The sequence below is a fragment of the Rhamphochromis sp. 'chilingali' genome, assembly GCF_963969265.1.
Source record: "Rhamphochromis sp. 'chilingali' genome assembly, chromosome: 19".
Classification (NCBI taxonomy): domain Eukaryota; kingdom Metazoa; phylum Chordata; class Actinopteri; order Cichliformes; family Cichlidae; genus Rhamphochromis; species Rhamphochromis sp. 'chilingali'.
The window spans coordinates 24,181,156-24,205,062 of record NC_137946.1 but is presented as its reverse complement, the minus strand read 5'-3'; the positions used below and the strand labels follow the sequence as shown (position 1 = coordinate 24,205,062).

Here is a 23,907-nt window from a genome sequence, read left to right as displayed (position 1 = left end):
TAAAGGCACATAAGCTGGTGCTTTTCTCCTTGTGTCTCATTTCAAACTGTGGTAGCTGGCAGCTGGACCTTTACTACACAAAAGTCATACACTGTAAAAAAGAAAAAGTTGAGAAAACTTAAAATTTCAAGGCAACATGATGCAAGAGATTTTTGAGTTTTCTCAACTTCTGCCAACTGTAGTTGACTTAACTAATATTTTCATGTTCTGCCAACTTGGATCTACTTGTTCACCTAATTAGGATAATCCTGTAAGTCTAACAAAGAAATTCTGGTTTCAATGCCATGTATTTCTGCCTTCACCAAACAAAGATATTCCTGTTGAATTAACATACAATCATTCCCTCCAAGGCCATGTATTCCTAAATTCACCAAACACAGATATTCTTGTTGAATAATCATACAATTCTTACTCCAGTGAGTTGAAAATTTACCAATATTAATAAAGAAAAATGTATGCTGTTATCGTACTTGAAAAAACACTCAAACAGATATAGAATAAAACAAAGCACAACTGAATGTTATGTAAAAACGTATTTATTTTTTTCAACAGTGCTTTCAGTATATTTCAGAAGGTCATGGGCAGTGGGGTGAATTTCTGTAAAAAAGCAAACAAACAGAAAAAAACGTGTTGCCAGTTTCTTTAGGGTGCTTTGAGCACCCCAGCAGAGACATTAAAATTCCAGAGTCCAGAAAAAAAGAAAAGTGTCCAGCAGCTTAGTCATTCACGTTCACACCCTGACTGTCCTGTAAAAGCTTAACTTAACTATTGCACACTAAATAGGGTAGTGCAACAAACAATTGCCTTTGTACCCAGACATTGACATTTTACATGGGCTCACTATGATGAACTACAGAAGTCAAAAGTTATTAGAAATGTTACCATCAATGAACAGTGAACTATCAGGTAAAATGAACGATTATATAGAGGGAAAGGGGTTGAACTACTGGGTTTTGTTTTGTTTTTTACATGACTCTACAATGCACTTGAACATGTTTAAGAACAAGTTAAACTCATGTCTGGCTTCCCCGTTAACAGTCACAGCAAAAGCTTTGTTTTTAGAGACCTTGTGCGCTGTGAGCATCGAGAGCCACCGAGTTCAAAAAAGATGCCCTGAATTGCTTCAAAGGTAAACTCATCTGCTTTGGATAATCAATGTTGAGGGCATACAGAAGGCCAAAGAGGTATGCCAAGGCAGTAGAGAGGTCTGGAATGTTATGTAGCACGATGTCCCCTTCCAACACAACAGCCTGTTCTCGCACAGACGTATCGGCATCGTCATCTTGCAGGATGGTGAGGATGGCAACTGATGCACCGTTCAACACTGGTTCCAAAATGTCAGTGTCCTGAAGAGAAGAAAAGTAAAATATGAATTATTGAAAGCTAAGAAAAATTAAAGACAAAATACATTTCTAAAGATCTTAACTTTAACCTCTATACCATGATGCTCATTTGACTCATGGAGGTTTTAAAAAGAAAAAGCTTATTTTCCTTTAATTAACGGCACAATATCTTTCACCAACCAACCTTGTGATGAGTTTTGTACAAAAATATTTTCTGCTGTTGAACACCCGCTAACAATGCCCAGGTGCTCCTCAGCAGAAAAAAAAGCAGCGAGAGTTATGACAACTGCAATCCTCACCATAAAATTATCTGGACTGCACTGAGGAAGTGTACATTTCCATTTTGGATTAAATCATCTTTTAAAAACATCTCATAGCAACTAGTTTTTCTTGCATTACTTTTTTGTACTTACTAAGCACTTCAGGAAAACCTGTGTTGCATCCTCTCCGAGGAAAATGGGCAGGCCTCTCAGTGCTGCTGTCTTTTGGTGGGACACAATGTCAGATGTCTAAAGAGTATTCAGTGGAAAACAGACATTTAAATTAGTATAGTAACGTGGTGTACCTACACACAATGCAAAATCAGAACTCTTATAGTAATGAAAATAAAATACAGATCAGGCCCAGCAACATGTAAAACTTAAAAAAACAAAACACCATTTTAACAATTTTACTTTCTTTTTACAAATTAAATAAAATACCGCCAAATAAAAACAAAGTAATGACTGATGACATTCATTTCCATTGATGTGTTTTGGCTGAAGCCAACATTTTTTTCTGTTATGACAAAGGTATACTCTCTTCTAAAAATGTCAGGTAAAGGAGCACTTACCTGTTCATCAAGTTTATCCAAGATGTCTTCCATCTCCTCACCAAGAGCTCCCTTCTTAGACCGGTATAGTTTCAGCAGGCCAGGCACAAATTTGTCCAGGGATGCATTGAACGTCCCCAGGAGGTCTTTGCTTGTGATCCGATGAAATTCTTCAGATATCTAAACAAGACAATAACCAAAATATTGCCATTTATTCAGCACAGAAAATTTCTGGGTAGCTGCCTTGTACAGTCTGCACCATGTTATATGCCTGACTGTGTTATCAACCGCAAAACCTACTTCAAAAATCTCTCATGAATACACATTTTGCACAGGAATAGAAACACCCTCCACAAAAAACAGTATCAATATGCAAATATATATTATGTTCACACTGAAATGTGGAATTTTTGTGGATTTTTACTATTGAGTGTGACCTTGAGAGGTGTGATCGTAATGCTCCAGGTGTTTTAAATACACATACACAGTCTGTGTGAATGCATGGCCAATGTGCACCTTGTCCGTGATGAAGGCGGAAATGTTTCAAAAGAGTCTCTTGACTGGAGCTTGTGAATTTGCAAAATCGGCACTGCATGAACTCCACCCCTGAAACACAAGAGACATAGTCAATTTTGCCAAAAGCACTTTTGCAATGGGATAAAACATCCATATCTAACACACAGAAGGAATCCATAGATGCAGGAGCTGAATGCATCAACAAGCCAAAACCAGAGACATCATGAAAAAAATATGTAAGGAATCATATTAACTTACATATGACCACTTGTCTACTATATCAAGTATATGATTGATAACATACATGACATGTAACATAAATGCAAGCTTGAATTCAAACATTTTTTTGTTACTATGATAAAAAAATGCAATAACTATAGAAAAATTAATACTATCTGTAACACAGTATACATCAGCAACACACAATCATTCCTTTAATATTGTCTCCTTCCCCACTATGTAAAAAGCTCTGAAAATGTAGCAATCTTATAATACAGAGCATGAAGTACAACTTTAATTTGCGTGTGACAATTAACTTACAGTACATTAGGCAATCTTACACCAGCTGACAAACTGTCAAGTCAGCTTTAAACATTACTTTAAAGTAACAGTGCTGCACCGGATAAACGGTGACTATTGAAAAAGTGAAAAAACAATATTAGACAAATATTAGACAATATGCAAGTTACTTATATCACTGTCATATAATTGGCGCACATATCCTACACCGACCCATGAAAGAGTCTCCATGACAACGCGTGCTTGGCCCAGTTTGTTGTCAAGGTTAACATAACGTTTTCATGCAAAGATAACATTGAAACTGGTTACAAAACGGGTAATAAGCTAATAAGTTTTACCATGGCAGAAGTGCTGTAAAAAGCCAGTGTGAGATACCGTCATTTAGTGATGTCTGTCTGAATTTCAGAGTGTTTAACATTAAACATTACTTTTTGCGCTGGCCACTACTCTGAGCTAAAACCTTTTTTTTTTTTTAAATATTAAACTTTATTAAGAAACAGTATACAGAACATGTATACAATCAGAACAAAATTAACATATGCCAGGGGGTGTAATACAAAGAATTACATACATTCAAATAATTTGTAATTACTACAAATGGTAATAGTTTTCATAGCCTTTTTGTTAAGTGATCCACTAATCAATTTTATGTAACATAAAACATCATTATAGTAATGTTTAAAATTAGGTTTTTTGTTACTGTATTTGCATTTGTGAAAATAAAATTTAGCTAAGATAACTAATAAGTTTATTATAAAGTAAACATCTTCTTGTTTTTGCCTTCGAAAGAAACAAAATACAACATTTTCCCATTTCACAGTAAAGTCATTATAGAGATGTCCAGCAATGAATCTACTGAAGTCTTTCTCTGAGCTAAAACCTTCAGAGGCTGCTTGTAGCCCGATTACGACACAGCGGCGCGACGAAGGCTGCCCAAATTCATAGTGGACTCCTCTAAATGCGTCCGAGAAATACGTCCTCCTTATAATAAGCATCTCTTAAAATGTTTGCAATATTGAAACATTTCAATATAATGTAGAAAAAAAACGAGAGAAAAAAGTTACGGATCGGACTCCCCGATCCTTATTGCGCATGTGCAAATTCTATCTGTGGAATTAGTTTTAATATTACTCTTTCTGGGTCACAAAATAAACTTTTAAGATATTTTCAGGCGTTAATGTAGCTGTGTAAATTGCTAATATCTGTTCAGTTTATTAAGACAACATATATTTGCAAAAGTGCTCCGACGCTTTCGGAGACGTCTGTTACCCACCAGCTCGATAGCTAGCCAAGGGGGGGGTCAATTAAGTCACTTAGATAACTTAAAAATGCTATAGTTGGCCTTTTTCAGTGTTTTACTAGTTCCATCCTCCCGGGTCCTCAGGAGGATGCAGCCTAGGCGCTTGTAGAAAATCTTAATAACACATGTAGTTAGCTTACCTGCTAGGGTAAATGGTCGGCAGCTCCAGCACCTGTCCAAAACTGCAGAAGTGAAAATCCTCAATGGTCGAAAAATTGCATTTTACATCCAAATCTAGCCACGATGGTTCAAATTTTCTTAGGAGGTTTTTAGTCTAGAACACATGGTAAACCACTATCACACAGCTCAGGTCTGCTCAAGCTCAGTTGAAAGTCCGTTTGGTTTAGTTCAAACTTGTTCAGACCACATGTGCCAGTCATCTACGGGGTTTCCCACTGGTTCCCAACTTGACTCAGAAACTCTGCTCAAAAGTTGATAATCTTTGTTATGCTGTCTAGAAAATCTTAGTTAGGACAACAATGAAAGAAATTTGTTGGGTAGACAAGCTTTTTTAGGTTGTAAATGGAAAGTTTTATTTCTAAGTCAGTTTAATTTAAAAACTTTAGTGAAATCAACAATTGCTAGTTATCGTTTTTACAGTGTATACTTACAAGTAATATACTTTGCTTATGTTTAAATGTGCATTCATTTTAGCTTCATAAACGTTATTAAACTAAACGCATTATAGCAGCATCACGAAGAAGGCATTAACTACCTGACCACAGGTGTTGTTGATGAAGACTGGAACCAAGATGCAATCAAATAATTATGTTTTCATGATTTCAAGAATAGGTCTTACTTTCTAAAGCAAGTAGTAAAGTAAAAGAGCCACTTGTTTGTAGACTTGATCTTGACTGTGATGAAAAAGATTATTATTAAATGTCCAGAAAGTAAAGCAGTTTTAATTGTAGAAACCACAGCAACAGGTAGGTCTGCGAGACTCTTTGTGCTATAAACAATATCCCTCTGTCACATAAGTTTAGGAAATCCACAAAAGGAAACAGGAACAATGAGATGGGGAAACACTACAGCTGAGATGTGAATAGATGCATTTAACTTTCAGCACCTTAGGTCTGTTTTTGTTGCAAGTCCCTCAGTAAACCAGTCTGATCTGTGCAAAGCTGCCAAAGGCTGCAGCGACTCTAAAGAATGTGTTCCTCTAAGCTTTTTAATATTCTGGTCAAATAATAGCTTCCGCACAGAGTTTCTCCCTCCTGATGAATTTCAAAATGGACCATTCAGTCCATGAGACCGGGGCTCTGTTTGCATTTGTGTGTATGTGCCCGTGTGTGCTCATGTATGAATGTGTGTAGCTGTGTGTGGGCCAATGCCAGGGGGAAAGGCAGCACATTAAGACAGTGACTGGCAGATCTCATTTGGTGTTTAATTTCACAAGGGTGAGCTCTCATCCATGTGGGCCCATTAGCCCCCGGCTAGCTAGCTGAATAATGTTGATGGTCCCTTCATGAGTTGTTTACACTGACAGGACTTGTGTGATTTTGTGTCTATGAGGCAGTGAAAAGTAACAGAGTATCTTTACTCAACTGTCACATAAGAAACTGCGGCAAAGTAATCACAAAACCCCAACATTTGCAACATATTTCACAATGTATAAATTCTTCAAGCTCCAGCCATTGAAAGCGATAATGAAATAAACAACATATTGTTGTTATGCGGCAAATTAAATATATCATGATGTGCTGGTGGTTTTAGTGTTTTATTGAAGTTATGCAGGTTTTCTTCTTGCTGTTATATATTGGTAGTTACATGTCTTGTGTGTCTTAGCCGGTTTTACTACCTGTCTATGTCTTGTTTCAGTGATTGTTTCCACCTGTTTCCCATTACCTCCTCATGTGTCTCCCATGTCAGTTACTGTGTTGTCAATTGACTCTCCTTCTTTGAGCTTATTTGAGTTCTCCCAGTTGTTCTGAGAGTATTTGGTGTCTTCATAATCTTCTTTTACATTCTTTTTATTTTGCCTCATCACTGTTGGACTCTTGCTTTGGTTCCTGCTTTCCTTTTGCTGTGCATTCTGTAATTCCCAGTAAATTCTCATTTTTACATTTTCTTACTGCATGTCTACAGTCTGTTTTTAAAAAAATGATATCTATCTTTGCAATACATCAGAGTAAGTTATTTTTGAATAAACTATGCTGTTACTTAAAGTGCACTTTGCAAGTATATTTCCTTAAAGCTCTATTAATCAATTTTTATATTATCAAGGGATCAAATGAATGTGAAAAGCATAACCCATAGCGACAATGTCAAGCCCTGGAAGATTAATTATCTGATGTTACAGGTCCTGTAATTCTGCAGACCCATTTTATCAGTGTGTTATTTTTTTCCTCATAACCTTCCTTTCATTAACTTATTTAAAGACACAAGTCACTCTTATTGGTGCAAAGAAAGACCCATCAGTCTCGACTTATAGCACACCCCTCTAATCAGTTTCATTATATAATACATTAACCGTTTTGTGTACACTTTGTTTTGCTGCTTGCAAATAGTAAAAAAAAGAAAAAAAAGAAAAGAAAGCAAAAATTAAATGGCCATAAAATTATTACTTTAAAAAGTAAAAGTTAGCTTGGATAAACTTTCAGCCACCATCTCCAGGGCATAACAGGTCAAGGTGAATCACGACTCTCTTCTAAAATTCTGCATTCAAGTCAAGCATCACTGCAGACATTTGACACCATAAACTATTGTACTGCTTGAGATGCATCATGGGTTTTTGTGCCCTTGTTACAGTACAACTGCAAACTTTATGGCCCCCTAAGGGAAATTTGTTTTCACGCTGGTTCAGCAGTAAAACATACAATAAAGCCATATTCTAAAGCATAAGTCCACAATAAAAACAATAAACCTATTACCTAAAAGCACAATTACACACGTAACAAACTGCCATGTCGCACAGTGGAACTATAAAGACACACATCAGCTGATAAGATCCGATGAGAAGTCAATATTTCCCCTCAGGGCAAACGCTACAGGAGGCTGGCACAATACTAAAAACATCAGTGCAGTGCAAGATAAACTCAGTACAATATCTTTGCAATAAATACTCATTGATGAGATAAAAAAGCAGACAGAAAGTCTTTATAAAGCCTGCATTATATTCTATTGTGACTGTGTTGACGATTAGTGTTGTTTATTGAGTCTGGGGTTCACTTTAAGCCAATTGCTATAATATTTTCCCCTCATCTGTAGAATACTGAGTGATTTAATTTGACCTGAAATGCTCTTTAGTTCACTTACTTTTGCAATCAGGGCTAAAGAAGAGGCATAATTTCAAACATAGTTAAATGTTTAAATTATTCAATTCAAATTTTTGTCATTTTTAGATGATTAACAAAAGGAACTACTCATTATTTGAAAGACATTTGAGGCCGTTATGTTTGAATTTGTCAGTATGTATGTGAGTGTGCGCATGTCACAGCAGTGAAACCGATCTTCTGAATTTTTATTTTAAGCTCCCACACCACTCCACCATTTCTTACTTCAGAGGGTTTTCTCTTTGTTGACATCAAAAGATTTTTTATGTACTTTGTAATACACATAATTATTCCCATCAGTGTGGTCTTTGATGTGTACATAGCAGCATTATGCTGTGTGATGTGTGTGCGTGCATGGCGAGTATAATACTTGTTCCACTTGGTCTGTGAGCATACATTAACATAATTTCAGGTATTTGTCTCTGCATGTACTAAATCTATTATCAGACATCTGTAAACATTTTGGAAGCACTGCAATATCAGATAAACACTCAATAAAGACAGAGTTATTCAAATAAAAAGTAAGAATTAGGGCTCACATATTTTTTTTCTGTCTTTGTGCTTTTTGCACAGAGAGGAAAGCTGCATAATTGGTACCGTGAGTTCAACTCATGTGTCTTTATCTCCTCTGGGACAAACAAACTGATATATTATCAAGTAAATAAAGTAATCAAAAATTATTTGCATACAAATTGGATTATGACAGATTAAAATCACAGGTAAGGTGTGAAGATTTGCAGTCAAAGCTACGTAATAAACAGCACAGTTTTGACATTGTTTATTTATTCACGCTGATTAAAGAACATGTTAAAGAGGTTATGTCTCATTTTCACAGTTTTCAACTGCATACTAGACATGTCAACTGTCACGTTCCTGATAAATACAGACACTTGTTAAGAGAACTATTAAACTGTGCTGCACTTATTTCTTGTAACTGCAGTTTGCAGAACAACAGAAAGAGTCTAAGAACTATGTGTGCATTGTACTTTTGCTTTTCACACAGAGAAACACTCATGGGCAGCATGGGTGTTTGGGCTGTGGCTGTGGCCGCTCTGCTGGGAACCTCGGGGTGCTGGCTCGCTGAAGGGCACAAGAGCAGCAGGCGAAGCAGCGGGGATACAGTCAGCGTGTCACGTACCTCCTCCCAGGAACCTCGCGCCATGGTAAATATCCCGTGCATTCTGCACGCACATACACATCAATGCACTAATGTACTGTACTGCGTCCCACTGAGGCCATTACCTTCACTGTCTGTCAAGCTAGAAAAAAACTTGCAGTGATGAACAGTAAATCAATCGTATCAACCTTAAATCAAATCAAGGTTGTAAAGAAAAATGAAGCGAGCCACACAGTCGAATGATAAAAAAAAAGCATGTTTGTTGTAAATCTGAACAGATTTTAAATCCTGTAAAACATTTATTTTATTGTCACTTTCTATCTCCTGCACTATGACTTGCTGATGCGGTTAACTCATTATATACATATCACTCTGCAGATAAGTATAAGAGCATAAAGGACTGATGCATGTGCATAGGATGACCATGGATGACCTTATTTTATATGTACTTATCTACACTGCTGCTATACATCTATATAATCTAGATTTCAGGTTTTTATTGATTAAAATGAATGAGTATACTCAAAGGTAGAGGAAGCTATTGACAATATGTAGGCCTGATAACAACCGATAAAAGCCATTAATGGAATGTTGACATCCAAACTGTGAGAATCTGTTCTTTGTTGTACAGTTACTATAACAGTTAGTGGTACACTAACCACCATCCTACACCTGCCTGCCATTTTCTGTCTACACTTTATATTTAAACCTAGCAATTGTTCATCTAGCCATTTACAACAAATTGGAGATGATTGCTTTAACACCCATGGGCAAGCACTTGAATGAGGTCACTTGGTTGTATCTATCAGGGCTGGTTGCAAAAGAATCATGAGTTAAAAAGGGAAATAGACACCCTTCAGAAAACTGTCTCCTGCCAGGAAGAATGATCCCTTCGATTGATTTGTTTTTTAGATAATAAACATGAAGCCCAAATAGGTTGTCAAAAAGACCTATGCACAGGCAGACAGATGGCCACCACACAGCCCTGTAGACATCCTGGTTCTTTTCAAAATGAATGATGAACACCCCCTGGTCTGTAAGTCTCACTCACTTCGGGCTATGCCAAGTTGGCACTCTGTTGTGGAATGCCATTTTGCCGTGAGGTTCTGTCTCCCAACATCACTTGATGCAAAAAACAAATTCCCAGGCACAGAATCCATCTATCTGGCCAGAACTGGAACTTAAAACGCTGTCAACTGGTGCCAGAATTGAGAGTTGACCGTGAGGTGAATCATGGAAATCCATGATTTCACAATATGCAAGTCTGCATTCTCAAAGCCTCTGGGAAAGAATAAACAGTGTCAGATTTTCACCATAACTCAAATGCCCCCAAAATAATGTAACACTTGCAATAAAGAAGGAGAAGTATGTTTGCTTTGCACCTGATCAACAAAATAATATAAACTAAAAACTTCAGATTAAGCCTTTTGATTTTTGACTCATTGTCAACTTCCTGGATCCTTACATAATAACCAAAAGACTATGCTGACATGTCCATGCCAGGGTCATAGCAGCTTTGGGACATTTACAGTATATTAGCTGTCACAAATGTGTAAGCATATGGAACTTGAGGCTTCTGCAGGTTTCCTTGGGGAACTTTTCCCTGCCATCAAAACATGCTTGGTTAACTCTCCTGTCATTATGCCCAGATGTAATCCAGTGATAGGCACTGACTGGAGTTGGTCTCCAGGTACTGAACAACAGCTGCCCACTGCTTCTTATATTTGCAATGGTTTAAATGAGGAGAATGAATTTGTCTGTCAGGATCTGACAGACAAACACTACAATGGTTAAAAAAAAACAAAGAACATGTTAGTCTAACTTGTCCATATTCGGGCTCAGATGTGAGGTACTATAGAACAGTCTGACTTTGCAAGCACATTATGTACTGTATATGTTATTTATTATTATAAACAGACTTAAATGTGCTGTTTGTGGGTGAATGTTGCCTTTATTTTGCCGTGTGGCTGAGGCTACATCAGTCTTGGTTCTGGATTCTTGTGTTACTACATACTGAAAGACAACACTCGCCAACATGCAATTTTGTAAGCGCAACACTTAACAGGACGGTTATGATTTGGTTTGGGACTGGCCTCTGTATAAAGACCATAGCTGTTAAGTGATTTTACAGCTACCGCAGAAAAAGAGAACCGTGCTCACTGGATTAAGGTTTAGGAGTAAGAAGGTTAGGCTTTGTATGAACAGGAGAAAGGCTGCAGGAAAAAGCAAAAAAAAAAAGAGAATAAAAATACTCTTCTGCTCACAATGTCAGATTCTCTTTTTGTGTTTTAATTTCCAGTTTTCATTTACATTTTGATGATGAATTGAACCCGTAGAGCTTTACTTTTTATTTTGTTGCGGTCCCCAGAGGGTTAGCTCACATTCTGCTCAGGCTGGTTCCTCATAATTTGTACTCAAAGCTGAAGAAAACCTTTCAGGCAGGCACAACATATGCAATGCTTGCCTTTATATGAAGCAATAATAGTATTCTCTACTACAATTACAGTGGTAGGGGATACTGAATGAGCTCGTGAAGCTCAGCACAACCATCTGGTAAAGAACATCAGTCAGTTTGAATGTGTCTGCCTTCTTTAAGACAGATGTCTAACTTGGAAGTCCATCAAAAAGCATAATTCCAGCTTCAGCTTTTTGAGGTTGTTTCCAGTTTCTTCAATTGAAGTGTGCAGCTGCAAATAATTGGATAAAAAAAAAAAGCAAATGCTTGCAACTATTAAAATATTTTAGGTCTGAAACTGTGCAATCTAGGTATTGATTGTGTTGGAGCCTACCTGGCCTGCCGTAGCATAGCATGAGAAAAAGTGATTACTTGTTACATATGTACAGTAAAAATTAGTTTCAATATATATCAGCCTACATATACTACAGTCAAATAGGATAAACCACAAGAAATTTATGTTTCAGTCTCTAAATCAGCAGCTACATTTAAAGATCACTTGTGTTAGTTACATGCACTCAGCACCAGTTGCGTTTTCAGCATTGATTTATCGGTTTTAGTTTGGAGGTTATTTGTGAAAGAAATTGTGGTATATGGCAGTGGAAAATCAATTACTGCACCTATTCTCGTGCACCTTCTATAAGGACTTGATTAGCAACCCTTGATTAGCATATTGATTAATGAGTCCTCCCCATAGGGTTTTTCTTGATATATAAAGAAAATCCAACTTCTAGGAAAGCAGTTGTTTATAATTGCTACTTGAAGCTTGGGGAAATTGTAATAAATGGAAGGGTTGAGAGAGTTGTTCTTGCCAGTGAGTATTGCTGGAACATAAAGCTGCTCCATCTCCATCTGATACTGAGACATGTTGGAATTTGTCAGGCTTTTTTTTCCATTTGAAAATAATCAAAGTTATACCTGTGAACGTATCACCGCTTCATAACGTGTATTGCCAGAGTCTGATTCTTTTTTTCCTTTTTCCTTTGGCTGCACTTCATTAAGCCCGTTAAGTGGCTTGTTGCTGCACTGATGAATTGCTGTTAGATAAGACAAGTCTCTTCTTTCCAAGCAACAAACATCAGGGATCATCTATTGAATGTGGATAGATGAACTCTTGTAGGAGAACAGACAGCGATTCAGCTCTCCTTTCCTGCTCCTCTCCTGGTTCTCTTTGTGTCCTCAGGCAGTATCATCGAAATGTCTTCTCATCAAACTATCTCTGTCTCTGTATATTGAAACCACGATGCTGAGCTGGTCTTCAATAATCACATTCCAGCAAAAAGTTTTGTTGTTGTTTAAAATTAGGAGTTTGAGAGAGATGTATAGAATGAAAGTGGGCGCATTCGTGAAAGATGCCTGGATAGCAACACATTTAAGAGATTGAGGAGAAAGCATATTCAAGTAGACTTCATAACGGGCACTGCTTGGCTTGAATTGCCCTGTTGTTCAAATTGCATTCCCACAAAATGTCAGTTTCTGTGGCGGCAGTGTCAGGTTCTTGTTTCGTGTGGGTGTTTAAATGGCATCCAAGGTGGAAGCATGTTGCATTCGGAGATGTGTTTGCACAGGCAAAATCCTTCTTATTCAGTTTGTACATTTAAACTTTGCAACAAAAAGTACTGAGAAATGCAAATATGAAGCCAACTGTGATACCAATACCATAATATTAGAAGCACAGTTTTTATTTTCAGTCTGCTCACAGTGTCGTGACTGCTCATTTAGTACGAAAAGCTATTGCACAGATAAAAATCCAGCCAGGTGATGCTTTATTTATTCATGTTTGTCAGAGACTCAACACGCCCCCTATTTACTGTAATGTAAATTGAATTCAATTTTATTTATTCACGTCCAAATCACAACATCGGTTTCCTCTTGGTGAATTATACTGTAAAGAGAATAATACAGAGAAAGCAGAGAAACACCAATAATCAGATGACCCTATGAGTAAGCACTTTGGCGACAATAGGAAGGGAAAAATGCCTTTTAACAAGAAGAATGTCCTCCAAGTTTAAATGAGCTTATTTCTGTGTAGCAGAGAGCTGCTGTTAAAAGCATATTAAACGTTCTTTTACATCGCTGGAAAGCAGTTTGTGGAGAAAAGACTGTGTAATTGTGAAAGTGACCGGTGTTATTATTCTTTTTCTAAGTAAACTAGTGCTAGTTTTGTTTTGTTTTCTTAATGAAGAAATCTGTCTCACAGTAAAAGTTTCTGGCCTTTGTGAACAAAGGAGTTGTGTAACATAAAGAAATAAACTTAATCAGTCTTTCTGCACACATACAGCATTTGTTGTTAGAATAATACCCCCTGCTTTTTATTCCTATGGTAGGTTACAATATAAGCTAAGAAGTACTTGAGCTTATATTTTCTCTCACATCAATGCAGCTTGCGTGCTCTCTTTTCCATGGATATGACTTGCTGCTTGGAGGTAGAGATATTAAATCCTCCTCCACCCTCTTCAGATTGTAACAGTGGTGTTTATCATACAGCCATCATTACTGTAACTCTTTTCTCCAGAAAAATGATACTTAGAAAATAATTTGTGTGGCAGTTGCATACTCTGACTCTTTTCTTTCGGGCACTTGGAATTGGTTGAAATTATTTTCTCCAATGGCTAGCATTTATTTAACTAACTGTTTGAGTTCATCACCTGTGAAAACTGCTTTTCTTGGTTATTTGGCTGAGTTTCTTCCCTGGTTTTTCTGCAGTAAACATTTTAGAGGATGCTGCGAACGTGTTACAGAATCCTTTCCTTCATAACAGCACAATGTGTCACTTTTATGAACTTTATCAAGTTACATGGGACTAGCCTAATGAAACATTTTTAGGGGAATGTTGTCTCAAAAGTATCTATAAACTGACCTGGAAGCATATGACAGCAAAGAACTGCTAATGCAAGACTCTACGTGGAATACTCTTAATAATCCCATACTCTAATATTGTCTTATATATGAAAATATTATTTATAGTACATCTTATATAATGCCAGAGACATCTGCGCTATAAGCCATAGGGAATGCAAGTCAAGCAAACAGCCTCAGGCTCGAGATGCTGAAATGTGTTGAATCCTCTGTCTCCCCTATTGTGTGTGTCTTGTGGCATTTTCATAGTCTTATCACATAATCTGCAGGAGTTTCCAGTAAAAATACAGCCATCTAATCAGCCTCTATAACCAAAGGAAAAATGGCAGAGAAAAGCATCAGATCCTCCTTAATTGAAACCCAGTGGGTTTGCCCTATTTGCTCAAATGAAATTCTGGTGGTAGTTATTTACATTTCTCCACCCACTAAAAGCATGCAGTACTCACTATTTATGGCTTTTACTTGGTTTTTACTTTGCACGATCAAATCACAGTAAACGTCATTATCACTAAATTAATTTCCCCCGAAGCTGAATGTATAAAATATGGTGGCAAGCAAGAAGAACCCCGGTGAGCCACTGTAACAAGCGGACAGTATTTTTAGAAAGAAAGACGTAGCCTTTCTTTCACCTCTATGCTTGGTTTGATTCTCTAATCAATTGATCAAACAGCAGCACTCGAGATGATGGAAGGCGGTGCTGATGAGCACACTCAATTTTATCCTGCCATGATGAGGAAGCACGTCTGCAATTAAGATGGACAGATGGCAGAGGGAGGGAAGAGAGAGGGATAGAGATGTAGAGACAGAGGCAGAGGCAATGACAGGAGCTACTAAAACTGCTGCGTTTCTCGTGAGGCTCTCGGTCTCCTGGGAAGCCAAGAAGGCCTCGCAGTTGCACGCAAGTTTTATCACTGAGCCTCATTACCAGTGACATCCACACTGAGGGACGAGAATGCAGAATGTCACAACAATTCAATTGCTGCCTCGTATTGGCTTCTTCAGAAGGGGTTTTTGCATTGGAAGACGTGTTTCCGTTCTATTTTTAAAGCAGCGTGTCGATCTTTTTTTGTTTTACCCACGTACGTGAAATTGCATCTCGAGCCGAGGTACAATTCATGCACCTTGCGCTGTAAACACCAGCGATCGGTTATTAAAAAGCACGAAGCGCACACTATAATGCTGACAACTAAAAGCACGCCCATAGTTTGCACGTACGGGTCAGCTCGATTGCATCTAAAAGCAAAATTTGAAAAAAAGTATGATGTTTTTGAGCTCGACCATTTCACACGCCAAATGGTTTCCATTTATGCCATCATTAATTCATGGTTACCCGCTTTTCTTTTTACTTTTACATATTTCTGTTCTCATTTGTGTTGCATGGCACCTAATGCTTTCATTGCTTTTGACATCCGTTTAAATATTAGGCCGTAATATTGTCACAGATGTTCTTTTCTACCACTGCCATTGCTCAGTTATGCTACAGGATAATTTTCCTCTCCTCCAACATGTTCAGCACCTGGTTTGCTTAACTTTGAAATTTGATTTTTATGTACCTCAAAGCTGAACATAATTGCTCCTAATTTCATCATCCAAACGCTAGTTTAGCATATTTGGAATGCCATGAATGAAGGTGATGAGACTAACTTAAAAGTGCATCTAAATATCAGATTCACTGATAGAACTGGGAAATAAATCACAGTTTATCCTGCTGGTATCGACTGTTCAACATCCGGATAAACATTCCACTACAATATGGTGACACCTGCCTTCTAACAGCCTGCTGGCAAGTCTGTTTCCAATTAGGGTGATTAAATTGACTCTGGTACCCAGTTTAGTGAAAGTCCTCTCGTCTTTCTGTTGTCATCTTTCAAGCATTTTCTCTCATTCCCACTCTGACTCTCCTTTCATTCTCTTTCCATCTGTTCACCTTTGTTTTCTGCCCTCATCTTTCACTTAGCCTAGAAAAGAAAAGAAGGCATGGTAACGAATGGTCTGCAAAAAGCTGCAGAAAGGGCTGTTTTTGTCTCACTCCTCCAAGCCTGTAATAACCAGTTTTGTGTGTGTTCTCTGTTTGCAGGAGAAGGGGAAAGCAGACGGGAACATTGATCAATGTGAGTACACTTACTGTGTTCAAACCAAACAGCATTTTTCAAAATATGCCATGTTGTGCTCCATTACAAAATCTTTTTTTTCTTCTTCTTCTGTTATTCTGACATACACTTTAGTTTTCTGATTACTAGGAAATGCTGCTGGAAAGTAATTCAAATCTAAATGCCTCCCATAAAATGAACCATGCAGTCAGTTTTGGGCAAAGCTATGATAATGATGTAACTGTGACATATATTGCTCCACTGTACTATACTGAAGTGTTTGAAAGCATGGCAGATTTGCATTTTTGAAAGCGTTTCAGTTGTTGTGTTTATCAAGAGATTATTTAGCAACTAGCTGAGGGCCTGACAAGCATTAGCTTACAGAATTTGGGGAAAGAAAAGCATAGTTCAAATAAAGGAAGACTTTTAATAATCATAATAATAAACTTGACTGCACTATGTATTGCCTTCCTTCGTGAACTCTAACAAATAGAAAGTAGAAGCACCTGAAGTCACTCATTCAAAATGACACCCTGTCAGTAAGCTAAAAAATATAGTTGTCAGGTTAATAATTATGGCTGCCAACCCACTTTATTCTCCTGTCAGAAATGAGTAAGTAATGTTTTGTGACTTGTGTGCTGCTTTACAATGAAGTAATTGCTCAGTTAGCCATACAAAGATCATTTACATTTTTGACCTTCCCTGTAAGCTTGGCTGTTGAGTTTTAGTAGAAGTACGGTTGAGATTTTTTCATGGGCATCAGGTCTGGCTAATCTGTTAATCTGCCAAAACCATTATTTTGATCCTAAATCAATATTTGATAGTACTAGTTATCAGCCTGTATGTTTGTGATTAGTGAAGCTTGTCTTTAAGTAACCCTTCGCGTTTACCCGGCAGCAGTTTTTGTTTTTTAACCAGTGGACTAGTTCTGCACAGCTGTTCTATCAAACTAATTAAACACAATCAATACATTTTTATGTTTGCAATGCTACTGATGATTAAAGAGTGCCACGAGATAGTTTCATCCCTCGGTACAGGTAGTGAACAAGTTGTTGCAGAGACCTCAGATTTATTTTCTGGCAGTCTGCAGTGTTTATTTTACATTGCCTTTTTTCAGTGCTTTACTCTCTGTTTACTCAGTCCATTTGAGTTGCTGGCTGAGTTGTTGTGAAAGGTGTTGTTTGACACGTAGCTGCAATGCTCATGAAGATGAAGTCTTTTTGTGTGCGTGCGTGCGTGCTTGTGTGTGTGTTACAAATGGCCCAAGCATTCACACATGATATTCTGTGCTATTGGAGTCATGGCAGTGAGATTGAGCAGTTTGTATGGAAGTTACTGTAAAGGCAATATTTCCTGGCTGACTGCTTCCTATCTGACAAGCGACTTCATCTGTAAGCATTAGGCCCATTATGATATGCAGTCTGGTTGCTGTCTCAGTTATCTGTGCCTGCTTCTATTCAACCTAAACGTGACCCAGAGGATTTTCTTCGTATTTATCTTCCACCAAAGATGTTTATTAGCTGATTTCTTTTTTTCCCCCTTGAACACTATATTATGTGGCTAAAAATGACAGGCGATTCCATATGCTGTACCTCTCATCACAGATGTTCATGTTGACATATAGAAAGCACATATTGAAAAGCAGAGGCCCACGCTGATGGCTCATTAAAAAACAAACAGTAAGGTGGTTCTAGACAAAGTTAAACATATTTCAAGCTTTAGAAGTTTAGCGTTAATTGAATGAATGTGCAGAATAGTGTATAAACCCATCCATACGTCCATCCATTTCCTTAACTGCTTATCCAGTTCAGGGTCCAAGGGGCGGTGGAGCCTATCCCAGCAGTCATAGGGTAAACAGTGGGGTGTACCCTGGACAGTTGGTTGCAGGGCACATATAAACCCATATTGGCAGAAAACGTATTTGGTATTGTCAGTGGTAGACATTTGTTCAAACACAAGTAAGAGAAATGAGACAACTGCAGACCGACTCAGAGAGTAATTAGAAAACGTGCGCACGGGTGAATGTCTCTCTGAGAAGACAGACACACCGAGCACAGGCTCGCTGCTTTATTTATAAGGCAAAAATGGGTTACATAGTACTTCCTCTTTTAACAGTCAGGGAAGAGGTTAAACATTAAATCAGCTTATCTGATCTTTCACACACTGGGATTAAAATACTGAAGTATATCATGCTTATCTGACATCACAGACATTATAGGAAAGAATGCATCATTATATCATGCTGTCAAAACATCTCAAACATTTCAGACACTTAAGTAAGGAATGCATTATGTTCTCTTTAACAATAAACTTGGTTAGCTGATTCTTCAACAATAGGCTTGGTTATGTGAAAATATATGAACACACGAAATATAAGGCACACTTGGTTAGAATATAAGGCCTACTTGATTATATTGTATTATAGAGATTTGGTTATAGTGTATAATGTAGAAAATCTCTTAACAGGTATGCAGTGGCAGGAAATTGATGGGAGCACCGGAGGATGAAAGTAATTGATTGAAGATTGTGATAATTTGTTACCAGTGCCCAGTGGTTGACTGCGGTCTCTCTCTCTCCTGAATCAAATAAATTAAATATTTACTCCTCAACAAGGTCACTTTTTAATGCTTCTAAATGAAAAACATACAAATAATTAGGATTGCATTGCATGTATTTGCTCTTGTACATTTGTACATTCAGTTATATTCACTTTTATGTGACTTATCAAAATAAAAATGGAGTTGGAGGGATTAGGGGCCTGTTTTTGACATATGTGATTGAATTAAATAGTGCCGAGAGTCAATTGGAACATTTGTAGTAGAGTGTTAGTTGTGCTCATTGATCTGATGAAGACATTATGCAAATGTATGCATTTTCTTTTCTGGATTGGCCACATCCTAGAACTGCTACTAGGTTTTGAATTAGTATGAGTGCAAGAGGCAAGCTTAAAGACATTCAGTCAGTCAGTCATGATGTACGAAACATCGGTGCCAGTTTTCTGAATGAAAGGGATGAACAGATGTTTTTGCTACAGGCAATATTGCATATGTATTTGTAGGAGTGTCCCTAACACAGTGTCAAATTTTGGGAGGAAAGTATTTAAAAAAAATCATACAAGCATGATTTACTAAGGCTTGCAGTAGGTAATTTACTTGCATCATTCATTCAAAGCTGAAAAAAAAGATGTTTTATTTTGCACCTGATGATAGTTGCTGCTGCAAGTGTAAATTTAGTTAGAATGCAGGGAAAGGTGTTGTCACTGTTGGGGATGGATTGCTCAAATCTATGAGCATGATGTGAAAATTTTAGCTCAGTCCAAGCCCTGGGTATATTTCTGGTCCTCTGGAATACTGGTATTTTGATGAAACAGAGCAGAACTCACTTTAACTGAGCGGAGTCGGAATTAGCAAGAGAAAGACGTGCCTTGCGCTGGGTATTACATCCAGCCAAGTTATGTTTTCCTACAACAAGCTGGTGGCTTTGCTGTGTTTTAGTCACATTTCTACACAGAGCTCATTAAACAATGGTAAAAGTCTGCATATCTTCCACAGTCTTGCATGCGGAAAGAATACCATTCATGTTCATTTTCACTTCTCAGAGGTATTGGATCTGTTACATACCATATTGAAATGTCAAAATACAGCAACTAATGGTACTCATAAGAAGTGGGTTAGATTTTTATCTGAATGTTGCAATGTGCAATAAACTTTAATGAATCCCTTCAACATCACATGGAATGCAGGAAAAAAAAAAATCAAGAATACTGAGTAGATTTACACACGAGGCACAGTAACAGTAACTTCACTAATATTCATATGGGTCAGCCTTTGAAGGTGAATAATGTGTATTTTCTTCTTCTGCACAGTTCAGATGTCACATAAAGACTTAGTTTGTAATATTTTGTTACCTACCTATCATACCTTCTCTGGATCCATAATGAGGTGTTATATTTATGCAGACACTGACTCTCAGACCCCACACAGTCCTCAGCCTCTTCTTAGTTTGCCTCTTTATAAAAATTTCTCCTTTGGCTGCCTCAGGTTGTTCTAAAAGCACAAACAGAGGGTAATGTTTATTTTTTTTATTTTTTTTGTAGTGCTCTTGTTAGATTGCATTGGTCGTTACTGAAATCAACTGCTGGGTTTTGTTTATAAATTAGTGCACTGTTAGTAGATTACCGGAAAACTTTAAATGCATTAGCAGATTTCTGCATTTATGGCCTCGTGTTAGTTTGCCCATCTTTGTAAATTAGGCCTATGTTGCTTAATTGGAGTTTTTGTGGGCAGGAGATTAGATTTTAGCTCTTTTCTGGTTGGTCAGTTTTTACTTTTTGGCTCATTGTAGTAGGAATACTCCCTTGTAGGACAAAATTGTTGTCTTCTGATACATTCTAATTCTTCTTCAGTTTGTTTGCAAGATAACCAGTTATTTAGCTGAATACATTAACATCCAGACACTTAATTTGTTATACCAACTTTTCACAATGAAACAGGTTGTCAACCCTTTGTGTATAAACCTACCTGATACTGTAAATACTGTAAACTTTTATTATATCTGTTTTAAGATGTTGTGGTAACCTTAACAAAACATTACTGGCTTGTCACTACTGGTCTGACTAAAGTGACCCTATCCATGACTCACACTAGCTAGGTAGTTAGCTCACAGTAGCTACAGTAGTTAGCAAAACCCTTTGCTTGATGATAAAGAATTGGTAAATTAATGTCCGCCAGAGCAGATTATACTTAGTGACTAGGGGCAGTGTTTACTTTAAATTGATTTATTGTCGAGGCCCAACACAGTCAGCACTGGCCACCACCATCAGATTGATTGTTTATTTGTTTTCAATGTAGCTCAGTAATTCCTGGTCTTTCCTTTCTGTATCTCACTCTGTTTCTCTCCCCCCCTGCAAAGAAAAAAAAAACATGCCAAATTCTTAAGAATCGCTCTAAAGTTCACTAATTGTTAGTAGGGATAAATTGGTCTTTGTACCTAACACAATGTTGTCAAGGTTAGAGATTCTTCAAATAAGCTGACAATAGGAGTAGGGATGGGTATCGTTTAGGTTTTATCCGATACCGGTGCCAAAACGGTACTTTTGAAATGGTGCCGGTGCTTAAACGGTGCTCGAGCCGGTGCTTAAAGAATAAAAAAACACAAACTTCGTGGAAAAACCTCTTGTGTTTTTATTTTTCCCAGTAATTTATTTTAAGCAAAATTATAACAAAGTTAGCCTTTTCTGTCAATAAAACATAACATCTTTGGTTGGAACCAGTGCTTAAACAATTGAAAACACAAACTTTGTCATGAAACCTGTGATGTTTAGCAGTTTGTTTTGCAAGAAGATAATCATATTAGCCTTTTATGGAGCTATACGGCATCGCGCTTGGCTGATGGCATGCCCAGCACAAGAGAAAACTCTTTCAGAAGGCGTTGATGAGGCTGGGACACAAGTATTTTTCTGATAGGGCAGATAAATTGGGGAGTGTATCCCTCTTACCCCACTACCAGGCCACAGGGTCTTGTCCAGAGGTAATTCCTGGTAGTCTTTTGTATATTTGAAACTCCTTCTGTACCTGCTCTGTGACTGAGGGGACTCTACCCGCTTGAGAAGCAGCCTGTTGAAGCTCTGTCTTCATCCTCAAACAGCTTTTCTAAGGGTGACTTCTGGACTTTACTTAGCTGAAAAACAACAAAAAAAGATGTGTGAGGTTTGCAAAATAAATAAAGATCACTTTTAGAATGTAGTGGTTGTGTTAGAAAAAAATCTGAAATTACATATTTTTCTGGTTTGTCCATGTCAGCATCATCCACCTCGCTGTGTGCTTTGGGGTCCTCAGTGGGAGGCTATGGACACACAGATAGTAAAAGAGCATTCCTTCAACATAGAAACTACATCATGATGCAGAAGGACAAGATTGTACACACACAATGAAAATACCTGCACAACTGCTGCTGTGGCATTTGCAACTGCTGCCTTCTCCAACCTGTCCCAGATGTCAGTAGCTGCCTCACCACCTAGCCTGCCTTTAAAACGTGGGTCCATCATCGTGGCCTCCTTCAGAAATTTCTGAAGGTTTTCATCCTTTAAGTAAAACAAGATATAACATAGGAGCTGATAATGAAAAAAGGTAACCCTATTTTTCATGCGCATTGACGTTGTCTGCAAATACAGTATATGATATCTTTTCTGCAGACTACCCCAGAATTTCTTTTATTGAAGAGGTGAAAACACTGTCTTCATCACATCGTCTGAAATGTGCCTCCAGCTTGGCCAGGATGGGGATGATTTGGCTGCATGTGGGTGACTTGTCACTTGAGACACACATGGTTGACGTGTACAGGACTTGCATGCACTTAATAAACTCCTCTGCCTTGATTAAATCAGTGTGCGTGAACCTTTCTAGCCTGTTGAAAAATATTCACAATGTTAAAGGTAACTGACGTAATTTAGCTCTTGCAAGTGATGCTCATGTCATTCACTTACTTGTCCTTCTCAATAGGCTTCCTCAGCTGTTGATCCAGAGCAACTGCCTGGATTGCATCAAACTGCTCCATAAATCTCTCCACCATTAGGAAAAGAGAATTCCAGCGCGTCTTAACGTCAAGAATTACATTATGTTCTGGCAAATCTAAAGCACAGATAGACACAAACATATTTTAAATTACTATAACAAAGGTAATATGAATAACAATACTTCTTAATATGTAACTTCATGCGCTACTTACTCAGGATTCGCTGCTTTTCTCTGAGCTCAAGAATGAACGTTTGAGCCACACCACAACTGAACGGATTTTGGCACACCAGGTGGAAACTGCAGGAATGTCATACACCTTTTGTGCGGCCAGGTTGAGGGCATGAGCAAAGCATCTCATTTTTTTCAAAGCAACATCCATGTTGCAGGCATTGTCTACAGTGGCAGCAATTATTTTCCCTCCCAAGTGAAATTGCTCCACAACGCTTGATATTTCTTTAGCGACAACTGGACCAGTTTGTGACTCATAAACTGCTTCAGTGCTAAGCACATTCTGCTTCATTTTGCCTTTGTAGATGTAGTGAACAGTCACTGTGAGGAAATGGTCCTGAGCAATACTGCTCCATCCATCACAGGTGATAGCGACCTTGTTAACCTGTGCCAAATTCTGGATGAGGTTGCTTTTCTCCACGCAATACCAAGCAGGTATAAGTGTGTTGGATTGATCATTCCTGGATGGGGGCTGATACCTTGGATTAAGGGGAGAGGACATCTCCCTGAATTAAAAAAACAAAAACAAATTTATAAAAAGAAAGTGTTTTTGACTTGAAATTTAATTCTTTTTTTCAGATAAAATAAATAAAACATATAAACCAGCTCCCAGAATAAACAGAAAATGCATTTGAATTTTCGTTAATTTTTTTTCTTCCAGATAAAAAATAAAAACATATAGCTCACCTTTTTATTCAAATATAGTTTACTTATAATATTTAGAGAAGACTTACAAAGCTAAGCAGCTATGAACATATTAACCTTTACAGTATTATAAAGTCTATTTTTTATGTCAGAGTAATACATCATTTTTCACCTGAATGATGGTGACTCCACCGTTGAAAATGGATGGAGATCTTTGACTATAAATTTTGTCACTGC

At 37.7% G+C, this 23,907-nt stretch overlaps 3 protein-coding genes across 9 annotated transcripts in view; 1 reads left to right on the top strand and 2 right to left on the bottom strand.

Annotated features, from left to right (window-relative positions):
• fstl4 (follistatin-like 4) overlaps window positions 1–23,907 on the top strand; it is a 227,436-nt gene that overhangs the window by 11,221 nt on the left and 192,308 nt on the right. Inside the window, exons 2-3 of the mRNA XM_080867745.1 lie at window positions 8,765–8,924; window positions 16,270–16,303. Coding sequence (XP_080723871.1) covers window positions 8,775–8,924; window positions 16,270–16,303 — 184 coding nt within the window. The 5' untranslated portion in view covers window positions 8,765–8,774. The remainder of the gene's footprint in view (window positions 1–8,764; window positions 8,925–16,269; window positions 16,304–23,907) is intronic.
• Window positions 106–5,074, bottom strand: LOC308386864 (uncharacterized protein). 3 transcript variants are annotated; one of them, XM_080866673.1, is made up of 5 exons: window positions 4,630–5,074; window positions 2,592–2,760; window positions 2,176–2,334; window positions 1,757–1,852; window positions 106–1,346 (listed from the first exon to the last, which is right to left on the bottom strand). In XM_080866673.1, the coding sequence occupies exons 3-5, from the start codon at window positions 2,206–2,208 to the stop codon at window positions 1,059–1,061; spliced, it is 417 nt and encodes a 138-aa protein (XP_080722799.1). In that variant the 5' UTR covers window positions 2,209–2,334; window positions 2,592–2,760; window positions 4,630–5,074; the 3' UTR covers window positions 106–1,058. The 3 variants fall into 3 exon arrangements, with proteins under 3 accessions (XP_080722799.1, XP_080722797.1, XP_080722798.1); XM_080866671.1 differs by having other exon boundaries at window positions 2,639–2,760; XM_080866672.1 differs by having other exon boundaries at window positions 2,671–2,760.
• LOC308387589 (uncharacterized protein) lies at window positions 18,336–23,160 on the bottom strand. 5 transcript variants are annotated; one of them, XR_013969971.1, is made up of 5 exons: window positions 23,009–23,160; window positions 22,221–22,911; window positions 22,058–22,126; window positions 20,194–21,961; window positions 18,336–18,858 (listed from the first exon to the last, which is right to left on the bottom strand). XR_013969971.1 is itself a non-coding variant. In XM_080867748.1 (5 exons), the coding sequence occupies exons 3-5, from the start codon at window positions 22,431–22,433 to the stop codon at window positions 21,878–21,880; spliced, it is 366 nt and encodes a 121-aa protein (XP_080723874.1). In that variant the 5' UTR covers window positions 22,434–22,687; window positions 22,767–22,911; window positions 23,009–23,160; the 3' UTR covers window positions 18,336–21,877. The 5 variants fall into 5 exon arrangements, 3 of the variants coding, with proteins under 3 accessions (XP_080723874.1, XP_080723875.1, XP_080723873.1); XR_013969972.1 differs by having other exon boundaries at window positions 18,336–20,328; window positions 21,780–21,961; XM_080867748.1 differs by having other exon boundaries at window positions 18,336–21,961; window positions 22,221–22,687; window positions 22,767–22,911.

Excerpts from the sequence above, each read along its gene's own strand:
- LOC308386864 (XM_080866671.1), bottom strand. The coding sequence starts at position 2,749 with ATGCAGTGCCGATTTTGCAAATTCACAAGCTCCAGTCAAGAGACTCTT. Across the intron at positions 1,853-2,175 it reads TGGATAAACTTGATGAACAG|ACATCTGACATTGTGTCCCA; the intron begins GTAAGTGCTCCT and ends AATACTCTTTAG. Across the intron at positions 1,347-1,756 it reads AGGTTTTCCTGAAGTGCTTA|GACACTGACATTTTGGAACC; the intron begins GTAAGTACAAAA and ends TCTTCTCTTCAG.
- LOC308387589 (XM_080867747.1), bottom strand. The coding sequence starts at position 22,433 with ATGCGCATGAAAAATAGGGTTACCTTTTTTCATTATCAGCTCCTATGT. Across the intron at positions 22,127-22,220 it reads CCACAGCAGCAGTTGTGCAG|CCTCCCACTGAGGACCCCAA; the intron begins GTATTTTCATTG and ends GTGTGTCCATAG. Across the intron at positions 21,962-22,057 it reads TGGACAAACCAGAAAAATAT|CTAAGTAAAGTCCAGAAGTC; the intron begins GTAATTTCAGAT and ends GTTGTTTTTCAG.